Genomic DNA, 9,494 nt, shown 5'->3' with positions numbered 1-9,494 from the left:
CTCATTTCTGATTGGACAGCGTTGACTTGTCATTAGGACATAAACCCGTAAGACGAAGCAGAGACGTGTGTAAGACGAAGCAGAGACGTGTGTAAGTCAAGACTCCACCAGTCCGTCATCTCTTCACTCGTGTGGATGCAGGAAAACAAATGACATTTACACAGAGGTTTAAAAAACAACTGCAGGTTTTAATACATTTATAATCATTTCACAAGCCCAAGATCATAATTCTGAACTTTGTACAAGCTCTAAATCTCTTCCAGTCGTTATAAAAAACTTTATCCGAGCTTAAATAATCGTTGTAAATATCCCTTTACAAGTTTCAATTCTATTAACAACCTCAAAATATTTTACAAGCTCGAGCTCCTCCGTTGTGATGATCACAGTCTTTAAATCTGTTCACAGGACTGAAACATTGGAGTAAAGTGAAAACTGTAAACAGGTTAACGCTCGATCCGGAGATTTCCTTCGCTCGCATCTACTGCGGTGTGAAATGTGTGAAATTAAGGTTGTATGAAGCTTCATAAGCTTGCTGTTTGTTATTAGTGGCTCTTTTCTCAGAATGAAAGAATGCAGCTGATCCACTGTGTAAATGTTTTGTCACAGATTAGCACATCGAGGTGAGTAAACAAGTGTATCGTCCGTAACTAATGCAATAATTATCACAGGAAACACACTAATACACTGTTTATACTCCTGTCCTTCTCTGTCCACGTGTCCTGCTGCCACACACTTCTGTCTGGTGTAATACCAAGAGTGTAAAGCACACGTCACGTCAACCCCATCACCGACCCGCACGATTATTGCAGTTGTGTGATGACACGAATAAAAAGGGTAGAGCAACTCATGACAGGGTGAAGACACACAGAGAAAAATATTTATTTATTTATTTTAAGTGCTTTAGAGTCCCTAATATTGAAGGGGTAATAAAAGAGTATTCGTTTTAACCTGCACCTCCAATAAAGATAAATCTGCAGTCCGTCCTGTCACGAGCGTCTCTACGTCTTAATGCTTGTGCGGCTGATGTGTGGAGGCAGAGGAGGAAGAGGAGGAGGAGGAGGATGGTGTGGACATGCTGGTGTTATGCCTGCATATATTTAGTGGAGTTTAGAATATTTGACGTATTTTCTGCTGATGTTGTGGATGTAGGAGACTCGAAAACCTCGGCAACTGATTGGTTTCTTGTCACTACAAAGGTGGCGTGTTCTCAATCGTTACCCAGCGCCTCAAAATCAGGGGCCACTATAAAAAATGATGGAATGATTTATACAGATGTCCAGTTGTACCACGCATGTAACTGGTCAGACAAAACGTGCCAGCTTTGAAGCTTGTGATAGAACCATAAGCTAACGCATAAATCATGTGATCCTCTAATGAGCAAAGGTGCAAACTGCATTGTGATGTCACTGCAGAGCAAAACTAAAGGTCACGTCCCAGAAGAGCAACTACATTTAGGGGGAATATATCAATATATACGGCTGGACGAATGAATGAAACGAACGGACGAATGAGACGGGAGCATAACGGAGCTATAGCCCAATAATAACACAACCCAGTGTAGGAAACCTTTTTGCTGGTTAATGCATTCACTCACTCACTCATCTTCTACCGCTTATCCGAACATCTCGGGTCACGGGGAGCCTGTGCCTATCTCAGGCGTCATCGGGCATCGAGGCAGGATACACCCTGGACGGAGTGCCAACCCATCACAGGGCACACACACTCTCATTCACTCACACACACACACACACTACGGACAATTTCCCAGAGATGCCAATCAACCTACCATGCATGTCTTTGGACCGGGGGAGGAAACCGGAGTACCCGGAGGAAACCCCCGAGGCACGGGGAGAACATGCAAACTCCACACACACAAGGCGGAGGCAGGAATCGAACCCCCCACCCTGGAGGTGTGAGGCGAACGTGCTAACCACTAAGACACCGTGCCCTCTTTTTGCTGGTTAATGTAGAATTTAAATGATCAAGAAATTTGAATGAAATTTAAATGAACACTGTTTAATTAAAGGAAGTTAAATTGTTGATGTGAGGTGAAAAAGGTTTTAGACTTGGCTGTGTTACAGTTCAGCTCCATTCCTGTTCTCCGACAGATTTAAGAGAACGAAGGGGTGACAAAAATCTCAGCAGTTTCACACATGTGGGATGAGCTGGTGCTAATAATGAAGGTTGTGGGTTCAAGTCTCGGGCCGGCCACGACTGAGGTGTCCTTGAGCAAGGCACCAAACCCCCCCAACTGCTCCCCAGGCGCTGCTGTGTGTGTGTTCACTGCTGTGTGTGTGTGTTCACTGCTGTGTGTGTGTGTGTGTTCACTGCTGTGTGTGTGTGTTCACGGTGTGTGTGTGTGTGTTCACTGCTGTGTGTGTGTGTGTTCACGGTGTGTGTGTGTGTTTTCTGCTGTGTGTGTGTTCATTGCTGTGTGTGTTCACTGCTGTGTGTGTGTGTTCACTGTTGTGTGTGTGTGTTCACTGCTGTGTGTGTGTGTGTTCACTGCTGTGTGTGTGTGTGTTCACTGCTGTGTGTGTGTGTTCACTACTGTGTGTGTGCACTTTGGATGGGTTAACTGCAGAGAACAAATTCTATGGGACACCGTACTTAGCCGTATGTCACGTCACTTATATGTACTAGTGCTACAGTGATAGTGTGTGTTTGGACATTCTCAGCCTTCAGCTGGACCAGATGTTGGTTCTTGTGTAAAAGGTTCCTTGTTGCTGCCCTTGTGTTCATGCTAATTACACATCACTGTCACATTATGTGGATTAACCAGTAATAAAATAAATGGCCCGTTAGTCATCTTGTCCATCATCAGTCACAACACTGATGAAGGATGATGTTTCTGATTATGTTTAAACACGTTATATTTCAGTCCTTCTACTGACACTATACACTAAAGTCTGAACTCTTTTTGTTCAGCTTTTCTTCATTCATTATTCCTTACTATATAGTATACATTTACTATATAATATCATTTAGCATTCATCTGACTTATTTTCCCACATGTCCACTATGTATGCAGGTGCAATTTGACCCACTTCTCCTCCATGGTGCAAGGAACTATGGGTAATATTAGCTGACAAAGAGTCCAGGGATAAACTGCGCTAAACTAATCGTCTGGAGACGGTAAACCGTCCATGTACTTATGGTTACTCAGTTCTACACACTACGATTTAGGACACACTAACTGTGACACTATTTAGGATGAATAGCAGGTGAATTGGGACACAGCACAGAAGAGAGAGATAGGATTTAGTTAAAAGACACACTGTCATTATTCATTTCACTGGACGATTTGATTCTGTGTGATGACTGCAGTCGAACGAGGCCTAAGCTTTGACTAGCTGTAATTTTATTTTATTTGCATAGTGCTTTAAACAAAGACCCAATTATTGTAAAATTATAACCTCGAGTGTAGGATTAGAATTCTCTGGAGTCGATCAGGTGTCGCTTCACTGTATCACAGCTACTGTTCAAGAGCAAATTAAAAAAAATTTCTCAGCAGAATCATGGCTCTGTGTCACAAACACACACACACACACACACACACACACACACACACACACACACACACACACACACACACACACACGCACACACACACAAAACACGGAATCGTTGTGTGTTGGTTGCTAGTGTCAGGGGTTACACTGGATCAGTGAGAATCAGTGCTGGCGTGATTTTGTGTTGTGTGTGTGTGTGTGTGTGTGTGTGTGTCAGCTGGTGTTTGTATTAAACCGTGATGTGACTTGATCGCTCACTGAACAGCTGATGACATCATGATACAAGACTGAAGCACAGACCCAAGGGCAGACAGAGAGGAGCTGGTTAGAAATGAACAGATGAGTGTTTGTCATTTTAAAATGTTGTGTGTTTGAGTGTGTACGTCTGTAACAGTAGTTCAGGTATCACTAACTCCAGCAGCAGTCTGTTTGGAAACACTGGTTGTGCAAACAATGTGTGTTCCTCCAGAGCGTCCTGTTCAACCCTCAACTCCTAAATATCATCATTTTTATGTCTTTATGTCCCGTCTGGACGGCCTGCAGATAAAACAGTGTCTCAGCCTGAGTCTGGGCCGAGCACACGCACACGCACACACACACACACACACCACCGTGACGTGATGCTGGGGTCCATCACACAGACGGAGAGGAGGCAGTGTGTTCAGATCCCTCAGTGTCTCGGGTGTTTAATCCAGTTCCGTATCATCCACTTCTGTCCTGAGCAGCGCTGCATAACCAACCGCAGGCCAAAACTGGCTTCTTTAGACATCTCCACTTCCAGACAGCGCCCAGTGTCTCTGTTTATGATCGGACCGTTCTGAAAAATATAAACAGTGTCAGAACATTTATCTGTGTTCAGTGTGAACATTTTCTATCTTTATATTGATTGTTCAGTGATTTTCTGTCTCTCTGCCAGTGTCTCCTCTGTCTCCAGCTCTGTCTGTCTGTATCTGTCTGCCTGTGTCTTTTATCAATGTCTGTCTGTCTGTCTGTCTGTCTGTCTGTCTGCTTTTCTATCTGTCAGCCTGTGTCTTTTATCAATGTCTGTCTGTCTGTCTGTCTGTGTGTCTGGACTTGTCTGTCTCTTTGCATGTGTCTGTCTCCAGCTCTGTCTGTCTCCAGCTCTGTCTGTCTGACTGTCTGTCTACAGCTCTATCTGTCTGTCTGACTGACTGTCTGTCTCCAGCTCTGTCTGTATGTCTGACTGTCTGTCTCCAGCTCTGTCTGTATGTCTGACTGTCTGTCTCTAGCTCTGTCTGTCTGTCTGTCTGTCTGTCTCCAGCTCTGTCTGTCTGTCTGCAGCTCTGTCTGTCTGTCTGCAGCTCTGTCTGTCTGTCTCCAGCTCTGTCTGTCTGTCTGTCTCCAGCTCTCTCTGTCTGTCTCCAGCTCTGTCTGTCTGACTGTCTCCAGCTCTGTCTGTCTGTCTCCAGCTCTATCTGTCTGTCTATCTGTCTGTCTCCAGCTCTGTCTGTCTGTCTGTCTGTCTGTCTCCAGCTCTGTCTGTCTGTCTGTCTCCAGCTCTATCTGTCTGTCTATCTGTCTGTCTCCAGCTCTGTCTGTCTGTCTGTCTGTCTCCAGCTCTGTCTGTCTGACTGTCTCCAGCTCTGTCTGTCTGTCTGTCTGTCTCCAGCTCTATCTGTCTGTCTATCTGTCTGTCTCCAGCTCTGTCTGTCTGTCTCCAGCTCTGTCTGTCTGTCTGTCTGTCTCCAGCTCTATCTGTCTGTCTATCTGTCTGTCTCCAGCTCTGTCTGTCTGTCTGTCTGTCTCCAGCTCTGTCTGTCTGACTGTCTCCAGCTCTGTCTGTCTGTCTCCAGCTCTATCTGTCTGTCTATCTGTCTGTCTCCAGCTCTGTCTGTCTGTCTGTCTGTCTGTCTCCAGCTCTGTCTGTCTGTCTGTCTCCAGCTCTGTCTGTCTGTCTCCAGCTCTGTCTGTCTGTCTCCAGCTCTGTCTGTCTGTCTGTCTCCAGCTCTGTCTGTCTGTAATCTGTCTCATCTTCATTTTCAAGCGTGGACAATATGAAAGTAAATAAATATCACATTATTTGAATTGCGGTACACTGTTTTTAATCTACTCAGCTGACCTGGATAATAAAATCCAATGTAATCTAATTTAATTGTTTTATTTTTGATTTCCATGAAACTACTTTTCAGTATAACTTTGCAAATAAATATATTATTTTAACATGCAATTAATTTATAATATAATACAGCTCTACTTCGTATAGTGATCTCATTATAATAATAAATAACACAACCTGATAATTGTCAGATATATTAAAGTCCCCTTTGGCCCTAAACTGGGCAGAACATTAGAAGGATATTAAAGATATAAAGTAATCCAGTCAGTAAGTCAGTGTACCTGTGTGAAATCCCAAAGTCTCTGTGAGGATCGCGACACCGCGTCACATTTCTTTAAGGTCGGAGTTCGACCCCGTCCGTCGTCAATCAGGCACTTGGTGTCTGGTAGAAACGTGGTGGAGCCCAAGGGTCCTAACTGCAGGAGACCCTCTGTAGAATACCGAGCCAACTGAGAGAGGAAATCGGAGAAAAACAAGCAAATCAACTTCCTGATGGTTAAAAATAGAATAAAATAAAATAAAACAAACAGCATTCAATTGTGAAGCTCATGCAGTCATCAGGCTCAGAGCTTCAGTTTCATTACTGAACTAAATGCTTTTATTTATCCCCAAGGAGGTCATTAGTGACTGAACATATTGATTCTCATCATCAACACTGCAGAAAAGACACAGCATCCATCACATTAACATCTAGTGGACGCTCTGATCCTGACAATTTACTGACAGGACGTTTACTGACAGGACATTTACTGAGAGGACAATTACTGAGAGGACATTTACTGAGAGGACATTTACTGACAGGACAATTTACTGACAGGACATTTACTGAGAGAACATTTACTGAGAGGACATTTACTGACAGGACAATTTACTGAGAGGACAATTACTGAGAGGACAATTATTGACAGGACATTTACTGAGAGAACATTTACTGAGAGGACATTTACTGAGAGAACATTTACTGAGAGGACATTTACTGAGAGGACATTTACTGACAAGACATTTACTGAGAGGACATTTACTGACAGGACATTTACTGACAGGACAATTTACTGAGAGAACATTTACTGACAGGACAATTTACTGACAGGACAATTTACTGACAGGACATTTACTGACAGGACAATTTACTGACAGGACATTTACTGAGAGAACATTTACTGAGAGGACATTTACTGAGAGGACAATTTACTGACAGGACATTTACTGAGAGGACAATCTGAAATTCTTCACAATGTAAATACAACTTTTCAGAATAATTGTGTGTCTGATTAAATCAGACTGGATGTATGAACATTTCCTCAGCAGTACACCATTATAATAAAATCCCACTGCAGCATGTTGTGAGGTAAATGTTTCCATGGTGATAGGAACATTTTGTGTGTTAAGTACATTACCATTTACTTTGTTATTCAAGTAGAATTAACTGTGGCTGCAGGGCTGGATTTATAACCCGAGCCTGAGTCAGTGTAGTTTAGCCATGCTTACCATGTTTACCCCTATTTACCACTCTACCACTCATCTCTTTACCCCTCTACCACTCATCTCTTTACCCCTCTACCCCTCATCTCTTTACCCCTCTACCACTCATCTCTTTACCCCTCTACCCCTCATCTCTTTACCCCTCTACCACTCTACACTTACCCCTCTACCACTCATCTCTTTACCCCTCTACCCCTCATCTCTTTACCCCTCTACCACTCTACTCTTACCCCTCTACCCCTCATCTCTTTACCCCTCTACCACTCTACACTTACCCCTCTACCACTCATCTCTTTAGCACAGAATATCATGCCTTTATAATTTCTTCATCCTTATTAAGTCAGTTAACCCAAAACTTCATCCTATTTAGAGAAAAGTGTGTTTTATAAGAAAAAATAATACAGTTTAGCAAATTGGTGACAATCTTTAGCCCATCAGATGTTTTTTATCTTTATTATAATCATGATGTAAATCCATTAGAAGAAATAACGGCACTACAGCATGACAGCAGAAGATTTTCCCCACGTGTTCTGTAGAGAAACATCTAAGCTTTCACAGTCATCATCTCTGTTCTCTTTGTGTATGTTTGTTGCAGGCTTCCTCACTGCAGTGCTTCTCTCTTACATACTTCCACATTAATATCAGAAAGCACAGCCACTGCGTTACTGTACAGCCACCGTACTGCGCTCAATAATTCAGATGAAAGACAATATTGTCTAAGATCAGGTGGCACTCCATGGGAAATGTAGCTCATCCTATTGTGTTCTGTGGAGAAAGAAACAATCACTCAAAGCAAATGGACATAAACGCTGAAACAAAATGCGGCTGTGGGGAATCGATCAGGACTGAAAAGCTTCTGCTAACATGTGTGCAGGTTTAAAGAGGAACGGTGAGGGGTTCAGCGGTCACCATGCTGTAGTGATGAGCTGTTACAATGACAGAGTATCGGGTGTGTTAAAGGTATGAAGGGGTTAACTGTATCAGCTGCTGGGTTATCGTGACCTTCACATAATCCCCACAAACACACCACTATTACTTAATCCGACTTCACTACTAACAAGGATCAGTGATATAAAACACCAGAATAACTGCCATAAGAAGGTGATTACACATCAACATAACACATTGTCATGTGATCAAAATCGTTCTTTACTTCATTTGCTGATTAGATTAGCAAAATGAGCTAACTGGCTGTACTGTGCTTTACTGTACTGTATTGTGCTGTACTGTACTGTATTGTGCTGTACTGTACTGTATTGTGCTGTACTGTACTGTACTGTGCTGTACTGTGCTGGCTCTGTACTGTACTGTACTGTGCTGTGCTGTACTGGCTCTGTACTGTACTGTACTGTATTGTGCTGTGCTATACTGTGCTGTACTGTACTGTATTTGCTGTACTGTACTGTGCTGTACTGTGCTGGCTCTGTACTGTACTGTACTGTGCTGTGCTGTACTGGCTCTGTACTGTACTGTACTGTGCTGTACTGTACTGTGCTGTGCTGTACTGTGCTGTACTGTAATGTACTGTACTGTGCTGTACTGTACTGTGCTGTACTGTATTGTGCTGTGCTGTTCTGTACTGTGCTGTAATGTACTGTACTGTGCTGTACTATAATGTGCTGTACTGTGCTGTGCTGTAATGTACTATACTGTGCTGTGCTGTACTGTGCTGTACTGTAATGTGCTGTGCTTTACTGTGCTGCAATGTGCTGTACTGTGCTGTAATGTACTGTACTGTGCTGTACTATAATGTGCTGTACTGTACTGTGCTGCAATGTGCTGTGCTGTACTGCACTGTACTGTACAGTGCTGTACTGTACTGTGCTATGCTGCACTGTACTGTACTCTATTGTACTGTACTGTAACGTGCTGTACTGTGCTGTACTGTACTGGCTCTGCACTGTACTGTACTGTGCTGTGCTGTACTGGCTCTGTACTGTACTGTACTGTACTGTGCTGTACTGGCTCTGTACTGTACTGTACTGTGCTGTACTGCACTGTACTGTACTGTACTGGCTCTGTACATTCACAAGAGCATCGAAGGATCTCTGCTACTTCCCGCACAGTCGATATCTGATCAGAGTTCATATATGACAGGATAAGATGAAACCATTTGCATTGTCATTAAGAGAGAGAGAGAGAGAGAGAGAGAGAGAGAGAGAGAGAGAAATGACATGACGCTGTATCTTTATCATAATGCAGTGTGCTGACACAAAGGTAATACACTTAAACTGGAGTATTTCCTTCCCCTGGGGAGAATTACACACTTCCATTACTGAGAGAAAGAGAGAGAGTGAGAGAGAGAGAGAGAGAGAGAGAGAGAGAGAGAGAGAGAGAGAGAGAAAGACAGACAGACAGAGAGAGAGAGAGAGAGAGAGAAAGACAGACAGACAGTCAGAGAGAGAGAGGGGGAGAGAGAGAGA

General features: G+C 43.3%; 1 protein-coding gene across 3 annotated transcripts in view; it reads right to left on the bottom strand.

The window, feature by feature from the left end:
- Positions 1 to 2,543: 2,543 nt before the first annotated feature.
- Positions 2,544 to 9,494, bottom strand: part of galnt9 (polypeptide N-acetylgalactosaminyltransferase 9) — a 59,617-nt gene continuing 52,666 nt past the window's right edge. For all 3 annotated transcript variants that reach the window (XM_047819067.1, XM_027169407.2, XM_027169423.2), the window contains 2 exons: positions 5,871 to 6,038; positions 2,544 to 4,329 (listed from right to left, as the gene is read on the bottom strand). In XM_047819067.1, the coding sequence (XP_047675023.1) occupies positions 4,183 to 4,329; positions 5,871 to 6,038 (315 nt within the window). In that variant the 3' untranslated portion in view covers positions 2,544 to 4,182. The remainder of the gene's footprint in view (positions 4,330 to 5,870; positions 6,039 to 9,494) is intronic.

This window comes from Tachysurus fulvidraco, chromosome 9 (assembly GCF_022655615.1).
Source record: "Tachysurus fulvidraco isolate hzauxx_2018 chromosome 9, HZAU_PFXX_2.0, whole genome shotgun sequence".
Lineage (NCBI taxonomy): Eukaryota > Metazoa > Chordata > Actinopteri > Siluriformes > Bagridae > Tachysurus > Tachysurus fulvidraco.
The sequence above is the reverse complement of the archived record's forward strand: the minus strand, read 5'-3'. Positions and strand labels throughout refer to the sequence as shown.